At 37.5% G+C, this 25,584-nt stretch overlaps 1 protein-coding gene across 3 annotated transcripts in view; it reads left to right on the top strand.

The window, feature by feature from the left end:
- Positions 1-25,584, top strand: part of Cog5 (component of oligomeric golgi complex 5) — a 328,269-nt gene that overhangs the window by 138,046 nt on the left and 164,639 nt on the right. For all 3 annotated transcript variants that reach the window (XM_028891732.2, XM_028891734.2, XM_028891733.2), the window contains one exon: positions 20,459-20,624. In XM_028891732.2, coding sequence (XP_028747565.1) covers positions 20,459-20,624 — 166 coding nt within the window. The remainder of the gene's footprint in view (positions 1-20,458; positions 20,625-25,584) is intronic.

Raw genomic sequence — 25,584 nt, forward strand, 5'->3', positions numbered from 1 at the left:
TCTAAATGCCATATCTGTAGGGCTTTAAAATGTTTGAAGATCACCTATCTATTTAAAATATATCTCTGTATGACCTTGAAAACCTATGTAATATGACTATAAGTTTGATATCTATAGATCACTATTAACCAGTATTTATTATCCTAAATAGCTTCCAAAAACTAAAACTTTACATAACCTTTCTAAATGAGCTGCATAGATACAATACCTTAAACAAGAATAGAAACATATATACTATAACAAAAATAACCTTAAATTTGTATCAAGTTACAAAAATGTAAAGTATTTGAGGCTAGTGGTTGTTCAAAAGTAGACTTAACAATCTACTCTTTTATTCCATCATTTCTCTACTATATCCCCCCTTTTTCCTTTCAAAAAGAGATCCCTGAATCCTTTATTCAGCTTTCTCCCTGACCATGACCAGTAACAATTTGTAACCAACCCTCCTAAATGATGACAAACATCCATAACGTATTGAACAGCCAAAAACCATCCATCCCACCTCTTGGGAATGTGGGCGTAATGTTCTTTAGACTGCTTCCTCCTCTCTGAGGGTGTTGGCATCTTTGTCCTGAGAAAATTAGGATAATGGTCAAGTCCTGGGAGAGTTAGTTGTATTATTTGTTGTCAGTCTCTGTGCAATGGCAAAGTGCAAGGCTTATTGACATCCTGGCTAGAGTACTGTCCGTGAGGCTAGACTATCTCAGCCAGCAGCCTTGAAGCTGTTCTGGATGCCGAACTCTTAGGTAACTGTAACAGAGGCACTCTAAGAGGTTGGATCACCTGGGCTGCCTGTTTTCATTGGTGTCTGGTCCTCTTGCTCTGAAAACACATAAACTTCCAAAGGTAACATACATATCTGTATTAACACAAGCATGAAATGTGCTTTTAAATTTTTTTTTTGTGTGTGTGTGTGTGTGTGTGTGTGTGTTTGAGCAAGTAAAAGGCATCTGTCAACTTTATAAGTCCATTTGGACTGTATAATCAAACTATAATATAAATCTCTGTCCATGCCTTATGAAAAGATGGCTTGTAAAAATAAGTCACGAGGACTCTGTAGCCTACAGGACTTATCATGGCTCATCCATTCTCAGAGCTGTTCTTATGTCAAGTGATCAGCCTACATGTTACCTGTCCTGTAATCTTTTTTTGGTTTCCTCCCCCATGTCTGTAGACAAGATACTCAGGAGTCTCTGCTGGTCAAATCTGATCTCTATTAACCTAGAAGGAATCCACAGCCTTTCATTTCCTGTGGAAACAGAAGTATAACCTCTCCCCCAATGCAACATGTTGTCTGACTTCCATTTTGAAGTTAAGACATTTTAAAAATATGTAGGTTGGTTTAATCTAGCAGTTTCCATAATCTGGTGTCTCCTAGCAGCTATTGTTTTTGTATATTGGCATTTAACAAATTCAAAGTTAATAAGACACCATATAGGATTCAGACTCCCTGTGTATTTTCCATTCTTATGTGGCTTATTTTTTTCTTCCTTTACTCTCTAAAGATTTTATTATTTTTAAGCTATTTATTTTTTCTGTGACTGTACCTATTTTTTTCTTAAGTCTACACACATTGTTAAACACACTGTAACCTGTTTAAAGGTTTGTTGTTTGTTTTTTTTTTTTTCCATCTGAACCTGCTCTACTGCATATCTGTAACCTTTTCTTTCTGCATGAGCAAAACCTGCCGTTTAGCTTATTAGCTCATGGCGCACTGGCAGCTCCAGCACACAGCAGCTGCTGGGAGACGGGTCTCTGTACCACGGCCCACCTAAGAGACAGGAGACTTAGGAAGCTGTGTTTGGCTCCATTCTTGTGTGTTTAGAACTTTTTCTTAAAGCTTTCTCAGGTTTCACGTGGATATGCTTGGCCTCACATTGGGCACCTTTTGTAGGTGGATTATTCTGTCCTCCCAGCCAGCTCCCAAATCATGAAATGAAGAGTTATTATTAATTATGGAAGCTTGGCCCATAGTATAGGCTAGTTTCTAACTCGCTCTAATAACTTAAATTAACCTATTTCTATTAATTTACTTTCTGCCTCATGGTTTATTACCTCATCTCCATAGTGCCTTTACTGCTCCATCTCCTGCTTGCTAGCAACTCCCCCTTCTTCCCAGCATCCTGTGTGCCTGCCTAGCTATTGGCCATTCAGCTTCATATTAAGCCAATCAGAGTGAGACATCTTCACAGTGTACAAAAAGATTATTCAGCAAGTGTGTGGGTATGCTCACTGTGTAGTTATTCATGGCAGCCCGAAGATGACATTGTGTTATCTTTACTTCTCTGCATTATTCTTTTCTTTTTTTAAAGATTAATGTTTTTAGCTTATTTAAATTTTGAAATACAACAAAAATTTCCCATTACTCATCTAACTGAAAAAAGAAATTGCAGTTACTAGAATCAGTAAGCACGTTTTCTATGTAAACTGTAGTGAGCAGCATTCACTTAAGTAATTTAAGCTTAAAATTTCCATTTCTTCAGTTCATTGGGATACTTAATTATCCAATCTGTCAAGAGTCTAGAAAGAGAAGCATTAATCCAGGTTTTACAGTCTCTACCTTATTTTTTGAGACAGGTTCTGTCAGTAACCTGGAACTCACTGTTTTGCCTAGAGTGATTAGCCAGTGAATCCCAAGGAATTTGCCTCTCTTCCCCCTAGTGCTAGAATTATAAACCATGGCCATGTCTGACTCTTTGTCTGGGTTTCTGGAGGTCAGACGCTTTTCCCACTGAGCCATCTGCCCTTCCTCTTTCCAGTTTCCTTAGTCCTTGAAATGCATAGTTAGCATTGCCTATTTGAGTCCTGTCTGTGTTACAACAGGTTCCCTCTCAGTTCTACCTTTGGTATAATTTTTTTTTTAGCTTTCCTGCAGTTTTTTTCTTTGCACGCAGTAAACAACTTGGCGGATAACTAGGAATAATAGTTCTTCAAGTTAAACATGGCTAAGGATTTCAAAATTAATTTTGCAAACCTTAAACTGATAAGTCTTTCGTTGTTCTAAAACAACTCTCTTTAGATTACATGCAGACTTTGCATATGGCGTACTTCTTTTCCAGTTAAACTTTCTGACATGTGGAAAATACTAGTTTTAAGTGTAATTCTTGGCCGGGCGGTGGTGGCGCACTCCTTTAATCCCAGCACTTGGGAGGCAGAGCCAGGCGGATGCCTGTGAGTTTGAGGCCAGCCAGGAAAGGTGCAAAGCTACACAGAGAAACCCTGTCTCAAAAAACCAAAAAAAAAAAAAAAAAAAAACCCCAAAAAAAGAGTAATTCTTCCACAGTTTTTAAAGAGTTGTTAGATATTATTGCTGCTAATAACATATTTGAAATTTGTATTTACATAGCACTTCATAATTTTAAACTAATTAATTTAAATTTCTTAAAGCTTAACCTTAACTACTTTTATACCTTTACTGTCTTATCCTTAAATTTGGTGGAAAATTAAATTTGACCTCTTATTCATAATAACAAACTGGAAGATTATGGCTTGGCTGCCTTTGAATTTTACTTTACTGGTTAGCTGCCACTTTTTTGTATATGTACAGTTAAATATATATTTAAATGATAAAATATAAAAATTTATATATTTATTGGATTACACATGATGATTTGTTACATTGGGTAGTAAGTTAGAGTAGACATACAGATCTCAAACATTTACCATTTCTTAATGGTTTGAGCTCATAATCCTTTCTATAACTTTTTGAGATGTATTTTGTCTGTGTGACTATTCACTCTACCATGAAACACCATGCTAGAAAAGTCTTGCTTCTGTGTTTTTGCAATTAAGTGTTCATTAATCATTGCCCCTTTCAACCCTCATCCTGGTAACCACCATTTTAGACTCACTTTTGAGTGACTTCAGGAAAAAAAAAAACAAAAAACAAAAAACAAGGACATGAAACAGAGACCATGTAGAGCATGAAAACTGAAAATATTTATTATCTTGCTGTTTAAAGCACATTGATCCCTGCTTTAAATCATTCTGTCTGTTCATTCTTCAAATTCTTCCCTCCTCCCCCCATTCTTCCTGTCTGCTCCTTTCTCTTGTATAGTAGTACTTCAATTACCTAATGATACATACCTTTGCTGTTGTTTTATACCAAATGTGAAGTAGCCCTGTTATTCCAAGTGTTAGATTATACACACATATATTTTTCTTAGTTTTGGTAAAATTCTTTTTCATGAATAATCCAAGAAGTGTTCATCATTCTAATTTTACTGCCATCATCAAGTATACATTCCTATGTAACTAGCTACTATTAGCCCCAAGCTCTTCTAACATTATTGCTTTTCATAGTTTTCCAGTTCAGTGAGTAATACTTCATTTACACTTGGCTCTTTGAAATTTTTAATAAGTTAGTAATTTAATTTAATTTAAATATAGAATTTTCTCACTTCTCTTTGATTAAAATTTGATACTTACTCTTGAATGTGTGTATACTTCTTTTTTATTTCTTAAAACTTAGTTTGAATTTGGATAACTGTATATGATTTTATTTAGTTTATGCACTATTAGACTTTTATAATGATAGGAAAATACCAGTATTTTTATTTTGTGATTCAAAAACAGTGTCATAGAATCAGGCAGACATTTAGAATCATTGTTTTGTGTTTTCCATAGGTTTTTACAATGGGAGTCATACAGTATATTCTTTTTTATGCTTGGCTTTATTAATTCAGCATGGTTGAAATCAATCTATGTTGTATGTCTTGGTAGTTTGTTCCTCTTTTGTTTCTTTCATTTTATAAAAACAACATTTACCCATTCATGTGTTGCTATAAGTTATGTTAGGCCCATGTTAAGTAAAGCTTACGAGTTCACAGCTTCCCATCTGTGGAACTTTTTGTCTCTGTAAGGTGAATTTGTATGGCAAAAGTTGTTAGGTTTTAAAAATATATTTATGGCTACCCATCCCCTAGTGTTCTAAAATGAACCTGAGATTTTACAGATGCTGAGCCAGTGCAGCCCTGGCGTGATTGCTTTTTGAAGAGGATATCCATTTTCTGAAGTGGTTCTGTCGCTTTCTGTACCACATCAGTAGTTTAGAATTCTGGCTCCTCCAAATCCATGTTGGCAGTTGTTTTGATTGTAAACATTTTAGTGGGTGTTTGGAAGATTCTTGTAGGTATAATTTCCTTTTTAGAATGAATATTATAACTAACTTTTCAAATGATAAAAGTGAAGGTTTTTTTTCCAGTTTTAAAGAACTTACTGTATGCTCAAGTTGGAATAATTCTTAATATATTCTAGTACAAATCATTTGTCATATATATGTATGTATTATATATGTTTTCTCCCATTGTATGGCTTTCTTCATTTCCCCATTAGATGTAACTTACATAAATCATAACATTCATGTACTTTAAGTATATAGTTTTAGTTAGTTTATGTAGTTTTTGTTTGTTTTGGTTTTGTATAATATTTAAGGGTTCAGCCCTAATATCATACAATTCCAGGGGCTCAAGAGAGAAGCTACTATTGGTGTGGGAATGAATCCAGCTGCTCAGAGCTCTTTTGTTCAATTTTTTATTTGTCATTCACTATCAGTCACCAGTTCAACTCTCTCAAATCTCTTCATTTCCTTGGTTCCTTTCATTCTAACCCCCTTCTCCCAGGACTGGCCTATATCCTATCCCAAGCAGCAACACCTCATATTTTGTATATAGCAAAAGATTGTAGGGGTCCCCTCTAGAGGCTTCCTGGCAATTTTATTTGCAACCCAAAAGGGGAGAGATAAGAATGGAGTGAGTTAGTAGTTGAAATAAATTAGAAAAGGAATTTATGTGCTAGAAATATATCCTTACTGTGGTTAGGTGAAAGCATTATGAATCTGTCATAAATGTGTTCAACTATAAACTTAGAGTGATAGGGTAGAGAAGGTCTGTAGGTCACTAAAAGTTAAAACTGTCACTTTTTTCCTCTGCTGCCAGTTTTCTGACAGGGCAGGGGAAGAGAACTGATAGCTAGTCAATCTGCATCACAGCTTTCACGCCTGTTGAGAGGAAACTCTTTGTTTTGTTTTTTTTTTTTTTGTTTTTGTTTTTTTTTTTTTTGGTTTTTCAAGACAGGGTTTCTCTGTGTAGCTTTGCGCCTTTCCTGGAACTCACTCTGTAGCCCAGGCTGGCCTCGAACTCACAGAGATCCACATGCCTCTGCCTCCCAAGTGTTGGGATTAAACGTGTGCACCACTGCTGCTAGGCAAGAAAACCCTTTTGATCTAAGAGGTTACCTTAGTTTGGGGCAGGGGTAGGGGGGTGGGAGGGATGGCAGAGTGTGGAGGGTGTGATGGGGGGTTTGAGGGGGTGGGTGGGAGTGTTCAGGCATCTAACAGATGGCCTGGTAGCTATCTGTTCCTTGCTTGTCTTTTAAGGCTTTCTTTGGGGTTGACTCTATTTTAGGAAGTAGCTCAAGGAGGGTGTTTGCAAAAGGCAGACACCCAAAACAAATGCTAAAGAGGGGGCCTGGAGCTCAGAGCAGAAGGTTCTGTCTAAGTGACTATCCAGGTGCTGTGAAATGGAGATTCACACACATACACATTTTCGGAGAATTATGAGCACAAGGACTTCATAGCAAGGCACAACTGAATATTAAGCTGCATAACACCAATAGACCTTGCTGATTGGCTTCTTACTCGAGTGACCCTTGGTTTGATCAAAGTATAGCTTATAATATACAGCTGGACTTCTATTTCATATTCCTGTGGCTCGCCACATTTTGGGTGGGTGTTTGTTTGTTTGCTTGATTAGTTTTTGGATTTTAGTTATTTTCCAGATGGGGCTTCTCTGTGTAGCCCTGACTGTCCTGGAGCTCACTCTGTATAACAGGTTGGCCTTGAACTAATTGAACCACCTGCCTCTGCCTTCTGCTTGGATTAAAGGTGTGTGCCACTACCACCCCAGCTGAGTTTATGTAGCTTTACAACCTAGTTTTAGAATATTACACACACCACAGAAAGTCTGCTCTCTGTTCATATGTTTATATGCCTGTTTATAGTCAGCACCTCCTTTTGTCACCACTGCAATCACAAATCTCAGTAGACTTGCGTTTTACTAAAAATTTATTATAATAAAATAAAGGGAAAGATAATACTGTATATCTTGTTGCTCTCATAGTATGATGTGCCATTGTGTTTATACTACTTTAGGAATAAACCTGTGTTTTGAATAGCCATAGTCTGTGGATTATTAATCATGTGTGCTGATAGGTTGATGGACGTTGGCTTATGGTTCTTTGCCTATTAGTAGTAGTGTTACCTACCACCATGCCTTGTCATTGTTTTTTTGAAAAGTAAACTTCAGTTTTGATAAAGTCCAGATTCTCCATGTTTTCTTTTTTATATGAGAAAAGAACATTTTCTGTATCCCAAAATTAAAGACTTCAGTTTTTTCAGACTCTTTATAATTTTTATCATTGTGTTTTCTTAAGTTATATAATTTTATCTTGCTGTTTTCATTTTTTTTGGTGAAGTACGAAATTCATTATTTTTCTATAAAGAGATATAGGTGTTCAGATACCTTTTATTCAAAAAAGTTGTTTTTCTTCTCCTGAACTACATCATTGTCACCTTTTTGATATCTTTGTCATCTTGAGACTATTTAATTTCTTGTCAGTCTTCCTGCTAATTGTTTGAACACCTGCTACTGATTCTTGCCTAAAACCTTCCTCTCTGCCTTCCTCAATTCTGTCCTGGAGTAAATAGCTGGAGCTGTAATAGTGACCTAGCTTAGCAGGGGTTTAAAAAGGTAGTGTGTGTGTGTGTGTGTGTGTGTGTGTGTGTGTGTGTGTGTGTGTGTGTGTGTGTAGGGGGTGCTGGCATTGCTTCATCTCTCTGACAGTTTTTCTCCGTTTTATTAGCTGTATTGTCCTTTTGCTAGTGTCTCATTGTGATTACAGGATAACTGTTACCTCTAGGCTGTAAGTCTGTGTTGAGGATGTCAGAGTGGGTGGGACATTGCTAGCTGCCAGTCAAGATGACAGTGCTATAAAAACCTTTTCCCAAAACTGTTTTAGCAGATATGTTCTTATATCTCACTGACCATGTTTCTGCTACATGGTAACTCCAGCTGTAAGAGGATGCCGAGGAGGATTTGAACAATACAAACAGATGCTTCTAGAGGTGTTTACTAGTGAGAATGGAGGAACGGAAGGAAGGAGGGATAAGTGCATCTAGGACCATAGCTGATGACATTTGTAATAAATATCTTCAGAAAAACAGAGTAGCTAGAATTGTGATTTCATATAGTCATTTGTTGGTGTTCTTTGGGGTCTGTTAGAGGACTTAGGGGAAAATACTGAAACTCCAAGTACTTGGCTCCTTACGTACGATGCAATAGCACTGATATTTAACTTTCTCCTCTATGCTTTAACAAGTCTAGATTACTGATGCATGACTCAATATAAATGCTGTGTAAATAATTGTACTTCATATTGTTTAGAGAATGATGACATGAAAAAACTGTCCATGTTCAATTATAGACACACATCTTTTTCATAGTATTATCAATCTGTAGTTGATTGAATCTGAGTATGTTAAATGCATGAATTAGAGGTCTAACTGTATTACTTTATTTCTAAAGTAACCTCTGCTTACGTATTTAATTTAAAATTTTATAAGACAGTAAGGGCCTTGTGTGGATTTGCTACCTTAATTTGTCATGATTATTTTTCTCTATGAAATTCATTTTATTGGGCTGGAGAGATGGCTCAGGGGTTAACAGTGCTGACTCTTCTTCCAAAGGACCCAAGTTCAATTCCCAGCACCCACATGGCAGCTCACACTTGTCTGAAACTCCTGTTTCAGGGAACCCCGACACCCATGGCAAAAACACAAATGCACATAAAAATAAAATAAAATAAATATATGTAAAGAAATTAATTTCATTATTGACTATATTTCAAATCATCTTAAAAACTTTTATTTGAACTGGGTGTACACAGTCTTAGCCCTTGAGAAGCTATGCAGGATAATTTTGAGTTCAAGGCCAGCCTAGGCTACATAGCAAGACCCTGTCTCAAAACAAACCAAAATCTTTTATTTAATGACTGATTATAGATTCTTATAGATATATTCTTCAGACTTACTAGGTAAAAAATTTAGAAGTTAAAATGACCCATTTTTTCCTTTTCTATCTCTCTTCTCTTTCTCATTTTCTTAGACTGCCTAGGTGTTATTGCATCTCTTCTTGTAGAATTTTCTTTAAATTCATGTTCATCTTTGGTTTTTCCATCTTTATCTTATTTCTTTATTTGTTTTATATATTCTCCACCCATTTTTTTTCCTCTCTTTAAAGTAAATGCTGAAATAAGGTTGATTTCTGGTAGATAGGTCATTAAATGTCTTTCTTAGTATCTCAGTGATATTTGGGCTATACTCTACTGCCTGCTGGCTGTTGACAGGCTGTGAGATAGCCCTGTTAGGTTGGCTGGGAAATATGTGTCAAGGGTTAATGGGCTGCATGCTCCTGAGTCAGAAATGCTGCTATGAACTCTGAATCAAAAACAAAGTAGCTACTGTGATTCTTGGTTTTAAATTTCTTTATTTAATGAGACTCCCTTTCCTTCAGTGCTTATAATCTTGCAATATGCTCCATTAAGTTTTCAGTGCTGTGCAGATTAGCAATGCCAGAGAAAGTTTCAGGTGTTTATGTCCTTTTAGAGCATATGCACACAGATACTATAAGCTACCCTAAATATTTTGACTTAGTATGCACTTAGGTATAGTGTGCTGTAAATTTATTAGCTGTTTTTCATACATAGAATATGGAATTTTGATTCCTTAAATATTATGTATGAATAAATTGCTGTATTTATTAGCTTTATTTGAGTATCAGCCTAAATTTATTAAATAGTCTTCCCTCAGGAGTGGTTGAAACTTTACCTGTAATCTTTTAGATGTACATTTTTCTTTTTGGGTGTGTGTGTGTGTCTCTGTGTATCCTTGGCTGTCCTGGAACTCACTCTGTAGCCCAGGCTGGCCTCGAACTCACAGAGATCCAACTGCTTCTCCCTCCTGAGTGCTGGGATCAAAGGCGTGCACCACCACCGCTGGCTAAAAAAAAATAGAACAGAAAAGAAAAGAAAACCTGCAAACATTGTGAATCCTTTTTTTATAAAACACAACAGTTGAGTGCTGCAGGGTTTGGTTTTTTTTCCCCCAGCAGTAAGGCTGTCTTATGGGAAAGGAGGCCACTGTCAAGCTTAGCTTGAGTTAACACAGCATTTTTCTAACTATAACCTCTGTGTGAGGGGGAACCAGGGAAGTGAGGACATGTTGACCACCTGTCTGTTTCCCACTCCTCGTCACCTCCCTGTCCTGTCTTCCTGCCTTATCTTCCTCCCTCCTCTGCTCTTACAGAGTTTCCAGTTCCTGACTTTTGTCTCATGTGAAATGCAGTGTTAGACTTTAAGGAAATGGTTTAGTTCTGCAGCTTTCCTCCTAATAAATTACTTTGCAAGTATAATTTCTTATTCTCCGCCTGCCTTTTTACTTAAAATCAGTTGAGATCAACTGCAGTGTCAAAACTTCCTGATCCGAGTCACGTGGTAGAGTGGTGTTTGCAGACTATATTCTTCCTCATCTTTCCTTCACTGTGTCACTCTTCTCCTACTTATGAAGTACTAGAAAGAACACTTCTAAATAATTATTATTAGAGAAAAATCTAAGATGTGTTTGATATGCTTTAATAGTACAAAGATTACTTAATACATAAATAAAACTTCAACAGTTTTTTATTTATTATCTGTGTGTGTGTGTGTGTGTGTGCGCATGCGCATGTGTGTGTGTGTGTGTGTGTGCACGTACATGCAAACCACATACATGTCTGGTGGGTGTCAAGAGAGGACTTCAGATCCCTTGGAACTGAAATCACAGTTGGTTGTGAGCCACCATGTGGGTGCTGGGAGCTGCACCCAGATCTTCTGCAGCTCTATAAAGACCAAATATTCTTCTCACAGATACAAAAATTGTGCAGTATTCATTATAAGGATAGAAAACCCAAATTAGCAACTCTGAAAATGATGATTGTTTTATTATAGTACACTAATAAACACCCTTTATGGACCAGAATTACTTTGGGTGCCTTTACAAAATACCTATTTATCCTTAAAAAAATATTAAGATGGTTGCTGTGATCCCTTAGTCAAATACAAGGGAGCCAGGGAATAGAGGAGTTAAGAGAAAGCTTGGGGCAACAAAGATTATACATGGCAAAGCAAAGATGCGAGACTTTGCAGTTTTAAAGTTGGTGCCTTTTACAAACTGTAACATTTCTCTACAAATAACCATTGGTTTGGACTCTTAAAGAAAACACAAGTTTTACTTTGATTAGAAAATAAGTTTAAGAAAGAAAAGAGAATGGCCAATGAATAGTATTTTTTTATATTACTAAGAATTCTTTTTTCTTGCAAAGCTCATAAACATTAATTCATAAAAGATATTTTTCAGCACATCCTAATTGCTGGCTTACCTGTTCTTATTTCCAATCAGACCAAAATATTGAAAGGTCAGAGAGTGCAGCATTATTTTATTCTCAGTATCTTGCACAGCACTACCAGCACGTCATAGTTAGTTCTTATGGAAGACTACTAAAAGCATTATCTTTTAAGAAAGCAATAGAGTGCATCTTTTTCTGTCCTTTCATTTTTATAAATGAGTGAGATAGAAGCCTGAAATTTGCTAATAAGGGCTTAGCCAGAGTTAGTGGTCAAAATATGTGGTATTTGTCTATGACAAGACAGGATGATGGGAAAAGGGTGCAAATACTCAATATTGTAGGGTATGATCTTCACTTGAGTCATAGCTAGACAAATTATTTGCATTTTGAGATATTCTAATGTTGTAATCCAAGGTATGTCTAGAGTAGTCCACCATCCCATTTCGATATGTTTGTTCAGTGTTTCTGATACTCATTCCCAGTGTGGCTTCTGGTTTCCAATGTGTATATTTTATTCTTCAATCTCATTTGCTACCCAGACTGCTTTGCTATGATTATACATCCCAGAAGCATTCATATTTCCAACAAAGATGACCCCACTGGTATTTTACACGTACTGATGTGTAAAGAAATAATTCCTTAGTAGTAGCTATTTGACTTCCCGCTTCCTGACTCTCACCTTCTTACTCAAATGACCCATCCTTTGATTCTCCCTTTTCTGTTTCTTTTTTTACAGCCTAGATTCTCCCTTCCCTCTTGTCAGTTGTAGTTGATATATTAGTCTCAGGGTTCAGAGGAACAGAATTGATTGAGTGAACTAATATATACATGACATTCATTAGAGTGGCTCACAGGCTGTTGTCTGAGTAGTCTAACACTTGCTGAAAGGCCAAGGACCTGGGAGTTGTTGAGTCAATAAGACTGCCTGTCTCAAGAGTCCCAAATGGCTGCTGGCCCTAGAGGGGCCAGCTGGTTTTCAGTCTATATTGGAATCCTGAAAAGTAGTTTCTAACATCAGTGAAGGGATGTCTTAGGAACAGGACAGATGAACTTGCTAGCCAGAGTAAGGGCAAGCAAGCAAAATCAAAAGCTTCCTTCTTCCATGTCCTTTTATGTGGGCTGCCACCAAAAGATGTGGCCTATATTTAGGTTGGATCTTCTGATCTGTAGTGATCTGGTTCTAGGGTTGGTTTTCACCTCAAATAATCCAACCAAGAAAAACCTCTCACAGGTTTTCATTAATTCCATGTGTAGTCAAGTTGACAACAAAGATTAGCCATCATAGTTGGCATCTATTTTCTTTAATGTTTCAAATCTCTGCCTCTGTTCTGTTCATTATATTCTTGAATTAGTCAATTTCCTATTAGCACAAAATAACTGGTACAGGTTCCTTATAAAAAGACATTTATTTTAGCTGTTGGTCTAGGGATTCAGGTCCAAGATTGTCGGGCCTGTTTATTTATTTATGTGATGTAGGTGACACATCATGGCAAGAGTACCTGTCATAGTGAGGGCTTACATCTCTAGCCATGAGGCAGAAAAGGGGAAAGGTGATGAGAAGGAAGTGGGAGAGAAGGAGAGAGTCAAGACAGAGACTGACTGCAGCCCCATAGCCCCCTTGAAGGCATGCCTTTGATGATCTAAGGACACTAAAGTGTTCTTATAGGTCTTCAGCAGTTCCCCTATCACCCCCTAGGGGACAAAACCTTTGTATGTGGACCTATAGAGACCACTTTCTAAGCCACAGCTTAGAATTATCATTGCACCTCTCTAGCTTAGTTTATTTTTACTTCTCCTTTTTTCTTCTTTTTAGTGGTTATTTGTCAAGGCCAATTGATTCTTTAACTGTCTTCAAACAACATAGATTATAGTATTTAGAAAAACAATGGTTTTCTTTTACTAAACAAGAAACTTTAAAAATCACTGAATACTCATTAAGGTTATCTGTGACAAGACTCTTGGCATTTCAGGTACTTTTTATTATCATCATTTCATGTACTATAGTCCAGGCCATAGAGTTAGTCTGTTTATTGCTTTTCTTAGTGTTCTTTTGCTGTGAAAAGACACCATGACCACGGCAACTCTTATAAAGGAAAACATTTAATTGAGGCTGTCTTACTGTTTCAGAGGTTTATCTGTTATTTTCATGGCAGGATGCATGCATGCAGGCATGGTGCTGGAGACGGAGCTGAGAGTTCGACATCTGGATCAGCAGGCAGCAAGAAGAGAGGGACACTGGGCCTAGCATGAGTATTTGAAACCCCATAGCCCACCCCTAGTGACACATTTCCTCCAACAAGTGCCACTCCCTAACCATTGAAATTTATGAGCCTATGGCAGCCATTCTTATTGAAACTACCACACTGCTTTCTAAGTCTTCCCTGAGGGCCCTTGTGGTCTTTTCTTTGTAGATTCTGTTTTTATTTACCACTATCTGAAGGAATAACTTTCTTTCCGAGTCTGGCAAACACTTGTAATCAAATTCTTCACCACTGAATTGTCAACTGGTAGACTGTACCAGAGTCATCTGAATAACTGCATAGAATAAATAAACAGACCTCATCTGGCCCAGGCTAAGTCACAGAATTTTAGACTTAGAATCTATTGACTACATTTTTTTTTTTTTTTCAAATAATCTTCAGGTAACTTTGGGAATCTTTTTCTGTCATCTGTCTTCATCATTTTTAAGTTTGAGACACAGGAACAAGCTGACTTTCTCAGGGTTACCCAAATTGTTCTGATGAATATCCTACTTATTTCAGTAATTAAAGAAAAGATGATAAGAAAAATTCCTTGGAGCTAGATATTATGTCCCATGCCTGTAATTCTAGCACTCAGGAGACTGAGGCAGGAGGATTTCTGTGAGTTCAAGGCTGGCCTAAGATACAGAGTGAGATGCTGTCTTGAAACCAAGGGGGCGGGAGAAATGCCTTAGGAATAGAAATAAATGCTAGTCTTAGAATTCTTAGAGGTTTGGAGATATTAATAAATGACCAGAGAGCCCATACTTTTTATTAGTTCTATATTCTGTTAGTCCAAGAAATGTGTTACTTCAGCTTCTTTTAGCAATCTCATAAGGAATGTAATAACAAACCAAATTGTATAAGCCTACTTATTCTTTCACATAGTCAGATGGTAATTTCCAATATCTGTCCATGTAGCACATGAGTTAGGTGTTAAGAGTATGGTAGTGATAAAAACAAATACAGAACCTTCCCTTAGTACTCTTTTTTTTTTTTTTTTAAAGATTTATTTATTATGTATACAGTGTTCTGCCTACACATACACTTGCAGGTCAGAAGAGGGCGCCAGATCTCATTATGGATGGTTGTGAGCCACCATGTGGTTGCTGGGAATTGAACTCAGGACCTCTGGAAGAGCAGCCAGTGCTCTTAACCACTGAGCCATCTCTCCAACCCCCCTCTTAGTACTCTTAATCGTGAATTATATAAATACCATAAAGTTTGATGAATGATGGAATAGTTTGCTCAAAGTCACATAGCTTATCTACTGTAGAGCTACGATTCCATCTCAAGGCCATCTAACTTTAAAAGCCCACATTCTATCCACCATAGCATGTTGCTTCTAGATCATGGTAAAGGTAAACAATGTTATTTCAGGTGTTCTGCTAGCATGTACATATAATCCCAGCTACTCGAGAGGTGGGGGCAGGATTGACTGAGTTCAAGAGCTGGAATTAGCCCTGGCAGCACAAGGATACTGCCTCTACCTCTGTCTCTCCCATCCTTCCCCAATCTCCGTGTGTGTGTGTGTGTGTGTGTGTGTGTGTGTGTGTGTGTGTGTGTGTTCAACCTCTTTTAGCAATCTCATGAGGAGTGTAATAACAAACCAAATTGTATATATAATTTGCCCATTAAGTTGGTGTTGTTACTTCTGCATTATGCAGACAAAGAAACCCTTAAAGAGGTCATGTAATTTGACTTTGGTTTTGGCTATTTAATCTCAGAGCTTGACTTATGATGTCTGCCTTACTCTAGAGCCTGTGAAACAGAATTAGGGGAAGCTAATAATAAAATCAACAAAGTGTACAATTAGTTATTTGATAAGATTAATAAATTATATTGATAAACACCCCAAGAGCTGTTGAGGGACAGAGAAAGATGCAAGAACCAATGGCCTGACAGCACATCCAACAATCTAAAAAGATATTGGAAAACATTAGGTTTAACTTTTCATCAATAGATTTAAAAATTTAGATAAAGTTGTCAAATTCTAGGAAGACAACCTACAAAAATAAGGTTAGGAAGATTGGGTATAAGTACTTATTCTTCTGTTACCAAGATTGAATTTGTCATAAACCTTCCTGCAGAGAAAACTACAAGGGCATATAACTTCATTGTCAAGACTCCCAAAATCTAAGGAACAAATAAGCCAGCATTATATAAACCCTATCCAATCGCTGAGGAAAGTGGAGTGTATGATGAATTGCTTAACAGTCTTATTTAAAAAAAAAAACAAAACAAAAAAACAAAAAACCCAGAGCCAGATATTGGAGTAAAAACCAAGAGATCAGAGGAATAGGACAAGCCACAGCCAACCTCACCTCACCAACTCTTCAGCTTCCAAAGAGACCTACTTCCTGTATGTATACCCATGCCTATATGCTTTTCTGTCCCTGCTCTCTTACTTCCTCTCTCTGCCCAGCAACACCACTTCCTGTCTATCTGTACATACCTCCAGACCCCTGGGATTAAAGGCATGTGCCACCATGCCTGGCTCTGTTTCCAGTGGGGCCTTGAACTCACAGAGATCTAGATGGATCTCTTCCTCCCAAATGCTAGGATAAAAGGCATGTGCTACCCCTGCCTTACCTCTGTGTTTAATATAGTGGCTGGCTTTTTTTCTCTGAGCCTCAGATAAGCTTTATTGGGGTACACAAATAAAGTATCACCACAGTGGAGTATGACCACTTCTCTCACAAGGCAGGATAATGCTGATAACAAAGTAAGGACGTTACAAGTGAGAAAAGCTACTAGCTGTATCTCTCTTCATCATTGCTGTACAACACTGAGCCTCACAGTGCTTGGAAATATGAGCAAGGAGATCAGAAACTGACAGTTGACACTGACTAAGATGTCTTTCCTTAGGAGGTGCAGTGTGGTCTCTTAAACAAAAGGAAAACTATCATCTTAGTGGGCCCAAAATAAAATTAGTTTGTGATCTAGAATACTCCCAGTGGACCAGAAATAAAAATTCATTCTGATCAGTGGTATCACCAAAAACTCTGTGATAAAAAATGTTTTTCACCTAAGATTAGGAGTGGCAGAAAGATTGTGTAATATATTTTACTCACAATCAACTGAAGATCTGTATTAAGAAAAACCAGTAAAACAAAGGAAGATTAAGAAATAAAATTATTCAGAGATATCATGACTCTGCATATAGAAAAACTAAAACAGTGACAGATAAGCTGCTAAAATTAATTACAGAGTTCGAGGCCAGCTCTATAGAGTGAGATCCAGAACAGCCAGGGCTACATGGAGCAACCCTGTCCCAAAAAACAAAAGAACAAAACAAACAAAAAAATTAATTGGAGAAAGCTTGTTAGGTTGCAATTTTAATATATCACTTTTAATATGCTAACAGCACACACAAAATATAAAGTTACAATGTTAAAACCATTTAATTCTTAGTTCCATAAATGAGAAAACATATATATGTTCTTCATAGAAAACTTCCAAACCTTATTGGAAGAACTTAATGAAGACATAAATAAATAAATAAATAAATAAATAAATAAATAAATAAATAAATAGAAATACTAGCCGGGCGTTGGTGGCGCACACCTTTAATCCCAGCACTCGGGAGGCAGAGCCAGGCGGATCTCTGTGAGTTCGAGGCCAGCCTGGGCTACCAAGTGAGCTCCAAGAAAGGCGCAAAGCTACACAGAGAAACCCTGTCTCGAAAAACCAAAAAAAAAAAAAAAAAAAAGAAAATACTATCGCTCGGCCAATTCTGAGATGTATATAAATATCATGAACTGGGATTAAAAAGCATTTTGAAGCTAGGCTAATAATTCAGATGGCTAAATTTTGAGGAGAAAGTTGAGGATCCAGAAGGAATCACACATACAGACACTTGGCTTACTGCTCAGGTGGCTTTTGAAAGGGAGGGGGTGGGGTAGTGTGCACATGCTGTGCGTGCGCTTTTGTGAGTGAATACTGTTGGGTCAGTCAATAATCATGTAGAAAAATGCTGAAATTGACTTCTACCTCCCACTGTATAGAAATTAATTTCATGATATTTTATATGTAGTCATGAAAAAACAGTAGAATTTCTGTTAGATCATCTATGAATGACGCAAATCTCCATTAATATGTGCTGAAAACCTTTATTTATAAACCAAATATATACTTTATTAACTTGTAGGATGCTCATGCCTGGACAGAGGGCCATGTACCCCTGTGCATGTTGTAGGATGCTCATGCTCTGGACAGAGGGCCACATACCCCTGTGCATGTTGTAAGATGCTCATGCCTGGACAGAGGGCCATGTACCCATGTGCATGTTGTAGGATGCTCATGCTCTGGACAGAGGGCCACGTACCCCTGTGCATGCTGTAGGATGCTCATGCCTGGACAGAGGGCCATGTACCCCTCTGCATGTTGTAGGATGCTCATGCTCTGGACAGAGGGCCATGTACCCATGTACATGCTGTAGGATGCTCATGCTCTGGACAGAGGGCCATGTACCCATGTACATGTTGTAGGATGCTCATGCTCTGGAGAGAGGGCCACGTACCCGTGTGCATGTTGTAGGATGCTCATGCTCTGGACAGAGGGCCATGTACCCATGTACATGCTGTAGGATGCTCATGCTCTGGACAGAGGGCCATGTACCCATGTACATGTTGTAGGATGCTCATGCTCTGGAGAGAGGGCCACGTACCCATGTACATGTTGGTAGTACTATGTGAACTCAGAGTTATTAATAACAAAAAGGTAAAAAGAGGACATGGAGCTGGGAGGGAGTGAAGACCAGGAGCACTGGAGGGAGCTGGAGGGAGGTAGCAGTGGATGACTAATCAGTGTAAATGTATGGAACTTTTAACAAATAAGAAATATTCACAAAATAAGATGCCCAAAGTGCTAACTGTAGAGAATGCATTCAGATTAGTAATGTCTTTTCATTTAATGAAAGACTTCTTTAGACTAAGAATTTATTGTCCTTAAAAGATTTCATAAGAGAGGACATTCTACAATAGAAACAATTATCAGAGTGATTATACCTAAAATATATTGTTTATACAAATATATAAATGACAATAAAACAACCAGCTAAACAATGGGCAATAAGGCAATATTTTATATGCACACCAAAAAAAACCCACAAACAAACAAACAAAAAACCAAATGCCTACCATGCATGGCAAAAGCAGCTTCCCTAGCTACTACAGAACAGACAGTGACAACCATAGTGCTTACAGAAAGCAGTGACCACCTTAGCGGCCTGGCTGTCTGGTTGTGGATAAGCTGATGGGGTATCTGCAGCTTTTGCAGTGTCTTTGGGAAGTGTACCGTATACCTTGTCCCTTAACACAAACGTGTAGTGCCTTGTGACTCCACTCTGCTTTCACACAGCAGAGACACCTCTGTGCATTTATTAACCAAGTGTTGAGTGTCCAAATGTTTATCCCAGTATTAATTATAATGCCTGCAATTGAAACAACCCAAATGTATGTCCACAATAGAATACACAGACATTACTAAACAGCAATAAACATGAATCAACTTCTGTTACATGAAACAACACAAAAGCATTCCACATATAAGACATTGAGCAAAGAGAGCCAGATTAAAAAATCATGTAACATCAAGGTGACAAACAGAATTAATCTTGTGTCAAAAGTTATGATTGTGATAATATTTGGAGGGGTGCAATTTGGGTAACCAGAGACAGTTCAGAGGTGCTAGCAATATTTAGAGTTATGATGTATGCTTCATGTGACTGTGTGTACACACATGTATTGAGGGTGTACCTGTGTATGTATGCACTAGTATGTAGTGATGTGTAAGATATAGAAGCCCAAAGGCTGATGTCAGGACATTATTCTTCATGTTTTTGCACCTTATTCATTCAGGCTGGATCTCTCAGTCACACTCAGAACTTATGCTATGTCTAGTCTTGCTGGCTCTCTACGCTTGCTCTAGGGATCCCCCATTTCCTTCCTGGGAAGCTGAGATTACAGGTGAGCTGCCATGCTCACTCAGATATCTGGGAATCTAGACTCCAGTTGTTACATACAGGCAACTCATACTTTAAATGTTGTGCCCTGTCTTTATGATAGAACACTTAATTTGAAATAGTATTCATTTGCTTTTTTTTCTTGTTCAATGAAAAAAATTAATCTCAAACCCATTTCTTGTTTTTGTTTTTTTTTTTTTTTAAAGGCTTACTGTGATTTACTTCTGCTTCTACACCACCCCATCCCATGTGTGTGTGAACTCAGGAGCTAAAATGCTTCATTCAAATTACTTTATCATTCAACATGATTCAGTATCTATAAATTAAATTACCTCATTAGTTTTTATTTCAAACTAAGTTAACAAATAATTTCAGAAATTACTTCTGAAATCTACTGGCATTACTATAAAATCAAACTACACCCTGCATGAGTGTATGCACACACACACACACACACACACACACACACACACACACACACACGAGGCGAGGTAGACAAAGAGGTAAATCACAGTAAGCCTTAAAAAATAACAGGAAATGGGTTTGAGATTTATTGTTTTCATTGAACAAGAAGAAAAGCAAATGAATATTATTTCAAATTAAATATTCTATCAAGAAGTTATGGCACAACAGTATATGTATATAAATAAAACTCACCTCAAACTGCCTTTACCCTTACCTTTGTTAACCTGGAAATACAGTAGTAACTGCTAAAGTGCCAGTTAAAGTTTTTGATTTTTTTTCTTAAGATTTATATTAGTTTTTCTTACTTCCTATTCATATCTGTTTTCACCCCCATTTCAACTATGTTTCAGAATCCAACTCAAGTTGGAACAGCTCTTCAGGTTTTCCATAATCTGGGGACTTTGAAGGACACTGTTACCAATGTTGTGGATGGTTATTGCGCTGCTTTGGAAGACAGTATCAACAATGCATTGGATGTCAAAGTTTTGACTCAGCCTTCCCAGTCAGCTGTGAGAGGTATGGGGATGGTTTATATTTAGCTCCTTTATTTATTTATAACTGAGAAGTTCTTTGAATAGTATGTCAGGCACTTGTGTTTCAAAGCAATCTAATGACTCATTTTTTAGTAGACAAAAAATGAGAGGAGAAATTATGTTTCAGAACTTATTTATAAGTTTTGTGTATAATCAGTGAATTGAACTGGTCACTTGGTATATTCAGAACCTCTAGATAAAGATGTCTAAGATGTGGCATCATTTAGTTGGAAGGAAACAGATATGAAAAAGAACAGATCATATTTTTCTTCCTAAAGTCCCTATCCTGATGTGCTTTTTATTGGGAAGGAAAACATCTTTAAGGAATGCCTTTTCTATATTAGCTTTCTGGACTTTTCCTTATAATTTTCCTATTTAAAAAAACAATGGTTAAAGTAGTAAAAATGGAGAAAACCCTTGGGAGACTGACAGCAATGACAAGGTGTAAAGAAAACAGCTACTGAAAGGTAGACTTTAGGTGGCCCACAGCCCTAACTTAATACTCTGACCTTCTTCCTGCTGCAATGCGTAGTGTCACTCATAGGCACAGCACACTTCTTCATAGAAGGTGAAAGACCGCTCATTGTATGTGTTTCTTCCTTCCTGTACTTCTGTCTTCCATTTCTTACCATGTAGTCTAGAAGAAAAGAGTGCTCAGTTTGTCATTAAATTCTATCCCTTCTCGGTTTTGCTCAGCTCTAACAGAGAATTTTCCCTTCTCTGACTTTCATTTTCATCACACAATTGTCTTATTGTGTCATCTTTAGCAGACAGTCAAATATATCTTGACTTTCCTTTTTTTAATTAAGGAATTTTTTATTCATTTTACCTACCAACCACAGATTCCCCTCTCTTCCCTCACCCCACCCTTCCAGCCTTCCCTCCTCAACCCACCCCACCAATACCTCCTCCAAAAAGGTAAGGCCCATGGGGAGTCAGCAGAGCCTGGTACATTCAGTAGGTACAGGTCAAAGCCCCTTCCCCTGCATCAAGGCTATGCAAGGTGTCCCACCATATGTAATGGGCTCCAGAAAGCCAGCTTATGCACCAGGGATGGATCCTGATCCTACTGCCAGGGGCCCTTAAACAGATCAAGCTACACAACTGTCTCACTTACACAAAGGGCTTAGTCTAGTCCCATGGAGGCTCCAGTCCCACTAGCTTGGTTGTCTCTGTAGGTTTTCCCGTCATGATCTTGATGCTCCTTGTTCATAGAATCCCTCTTCCCTCTCTTTGGCTGGACTCCTGGATCTCAGCCTGGTGCTTGGAGTGGATCTCTGCATCTGCTTCCATCAGTTACTGGATAAAGGCTCTATGATGATAGTTAAGGTATTCACTGATCTGATTACTGGGGTAAGCCAGTTCAGGCACCCTCTCCACTATTGCTAGTAGTCTCAGCTGGGGTCATCCTTGTAGATTTCTGGGAACTTCCCTAGCACCCAGTTCTTCCCTATCCCCAAGATGGATCCCTTTATAATGGTATCTCTTTCATTGCTCTCCCACTCCATCCCTGTTCCAGCTCAACCATCCCATTCCCATAATTATGTTCTCATCCCCCTTCCCATTCCCTCCATTGCCACCCCTCATCGCCAGTTTACTCATTGGGATCTCATCTATTTCTCCTTCCCAGGGTGATCTATGTGTACCTCTTAGGGTCCTGCTTGTTAGCTAGCTTCTCTGGAGCTGTGGGTTGTGGTCTGGTTATCCTTTGCTTTACATCTGTTATCCACTTAAGAGTGAGTACATACCATGTTTGTCCTTCTGAGTCTGAGTTACCTCACTCAGGATGATATTTTCTAGTTTATTCCATTTGCCTACAAATTTCATGATGTCATTGTTTTTCTCTGCTGAGTAGTACTCCATTGTGTATATGTACCACATTTTTTTTTTTATCCATTCTTTGGTGGAGGGGCATCTAGGTTGTTTCCAGGTTCTGGCTATTATAAATAATGCTGCTATGAACATAGTTGAGAATGAGTCCTTGTGGTATGATTGAGCATTCATTGGGTATATGCCCAAGAGTAGTATAGCTAGGTCTTGAGGAAGATTGATTCCCAATTTTCTGAGAAACCGCCATACTGATACAAATTTGCACTCTCACCAAGAGTGGAGGAGTGTTCCCCTTGCTCTGTATCCTCTCCAACATAAGCTGTCATCAGTGTTTTTTATCTTAGCCATTCTGACAGGTGTAAAATGGTAGCTCAGAGTCATTTTGATTTGCAGTTCCCTGATGAGTAAGGATGTTGAGCAATTCCTTAAATGCCTTTCTGCCATTTGAGATTTTTCTGTTAAGAATTCTGTTTAGTCTGTAGCCCATTTTTTACTAGGATTGTTTGGTATTTTGATGTTTAGTTTCTTGAATTCTTTATATATTTTGGAGATCAGCCCTCTGTCAGATGTGGTGAAGATCTTTTCCCATTCTGTAGGCTTTCATTTTGTCTTGTTGACAGTGTCCTTAGCCTTCCAGAAGCTTTTCAGTTTCAGGAGGTCCCATTTATTAATTATTGCTCTCAGTGTCTGTGCTACTGGTGTTATATTGAGGAAGTAATCTCCTGTGCCAATGTGTTCAAGACCATTTCCTACTTTCTCTTCTAGTAGGTTCAGAGTAACTGGATTTATGTTGAGGTCTTTGATCCACTTGGATTTAAGTTTTGTGCATGGTGACAGATATGGATCTATTTGCAATCTTCTACATGTTGACGTCCAGTTATGCCAGCACCATTTGTTGAAGATGCTTTCCTTTCTCCATGGTACAGTTTTGGCTCCTTCATTAAAAAATCAGGTGTTCATAGGTGTGTGAATTAATGTCAGGGTCTTCAGTTAAATTCCATTAGTCCACATGTCGGTTTTTATGTCTGTACCAAGTTGTTTTTATTACTATAGCTCTATGGTAGAGCTTGAGGTCAGAGATGGTAATGCCTCCAGAGGTTGCTTTATTGTTCAGGGTTGTTTTAGCTATCCTGGGTTTTTGTTTTTCCATATGAAGTTGAGTATTGTTCTTTCAAGGTCTGTGAAGAATTGTATTGGGATTGCATTGAATCTGTAGATTGCTTTTGATAAGATTGTCATTTTTACTATGTTAACCCTACCTATCCATGAGTATGGGAGATCTTTCCATTTCCTGATATCTTCTTCAATTTCTTTCTTCAGAGACTTAAAGTTCTTGTCATATAGGTCTTCCACATGCTTAGAGTTACCCCAAGGTATTTTATGTTATTTGTGGCTATTGTAAAGAGCGATGTTTCTCTGATTTCTTTTTCAGCCCATTTATCATTTGTATATAGGAGAGCTACTGATTTTTTTGAGTTAATCTTGTATCATGCCACATTGCTAAAAGTGTTTATCAGTTGTATGAGTTCCCTGGTAGAAATTTTGAGGTCACTTATGTACACTATCATATCACCTGCACATAGCAGAAGTTTGGCTTTTTTCTTTCCAATTTCTATCCCCTTGATTTCCTTTTTTTGTCTTATTGCTCTAGCTAGAACTTCAAGTACTATATTGAATAGATAGGGAGAGAGTGGACAGCCTTGTTTTGTTCCTGATTTTAGTGGAATCGCTTTGAGTTTCTCTCCATTTAATTTGATGTTTGCTGTTGGCTTGCTGTAAATTTCCTTTATTATGTTTAGGTATGTTCTTTGTATTACTGATCTCTCCAAGACCTTTATCATGAAGGGGTGTTAGATTTTATTGAAGGCTTTTCAGCATCTAATGAGATGATCATGTGTTTTTTTTTCTTCCAGTTTATTCATATGTTGTAATACATTGGCAGATTTTCATAGGTTGAACCATCCCTGAATCTCTGGGATGAAGCCTACTTGATCATGATGGATGATTTTTTTGATGTGTTCTTGGATTCGGTTTACCAGTATTTTATTGAGTATTTTTGCATCAATGTTCATGAGGGAGATTGGTCTGTAATTATCTTTCTTAGTTGCATCTTTGTGTGGTTTGGGTATCAAAGTAGACTCATAAGAGGAATTTGGTAATGTTCCTTCTGTTTCTATTGTGTGGAAGAATTTGAAGAATTTGAATAGTATTGGTATTAGTTCATCTTTGAAATTCTGGTAGAATTCTGCACTGAAACCATCTGGTCCTGGGATTTTTTTTTTTTTTTTTTTTTGGTTGGGAGACTTTTAATGACTGTTTCTATTTCCTTAGGGGTTATAAGTTTATTTAAATAGTTTATCTGATCTCAGTTTAATTTGGATAGAAAATTGTCCTTTTTTTTTTTTTTTTTTTTAAGATTTGCCAGTTTTGTGGAGTACAGGTTTTTGAAGTATGACCTGATGATTGTTTGGATTTCGTCATCATCTGTTGTCTGTTTTCATTTCTGATTTTGTTAATTTGGATGTTTTCTCTCTGTCTTTTGCTTAGTTTGGATAAGGATTTGTCTATCTTGTTGATTTTCTCAAAGAAACAACTCTTTGTTTCATTGATTCTTTGTATTGTTCTCTTTGTTTCTGTTTTATTGATTTCAGCCCTCAATGTGATCATTTCCTGGTGTCTATTCCCTGGGTGAGTTTGCTTCTTTTTGTTCTAGAGCTTTTAAGGTGTGCTGTCAAGTCGCTAGTATGAGATTTCTCCAACTTCTTTATGTGAGCATTTATTGCTATGAATTTTTCTCTTAACACTGCTTTCATAGTGTCACATAAGTTTGGGTATTTTGTTGTACATTCATTTTGAATTGAATTGAATTCTAGGAAATCTTTAATTTCTTTCTTTATTTCTTCCTTGACCCATTGGTGATTCAGTTGAGCATTGTTGATTCCATGAGTTTGTTGGCTTTCTGTAATTTTTGTTGTTGTTGAAATCTAACTTTAAGCCATGATGATCTGATAAAATACAGGAGGTTATTCCAATTTTTTTGTATCTGTTGAAATTTGCTTTGTGACCGAGGGTGTGGTCAGTTTTAGAGAAGGTTCCATGAGATGCTGAGAAGA

Source organism: Peromyscus leucopus, chromosome 14 (genome assembly GCF_004664715.2).
Source record: "Peromyscus leucopus breed LL Stock chromosome 14, UCI_PerLeu_2.1, whole genome shotgun sequence".
Taxonomy (NCBI): Eukaryota; Metazoa; Chordata; class Mammalia; order Rodentia; family Cricetidae; genus Peromyscus; species Peromyscus leucopus.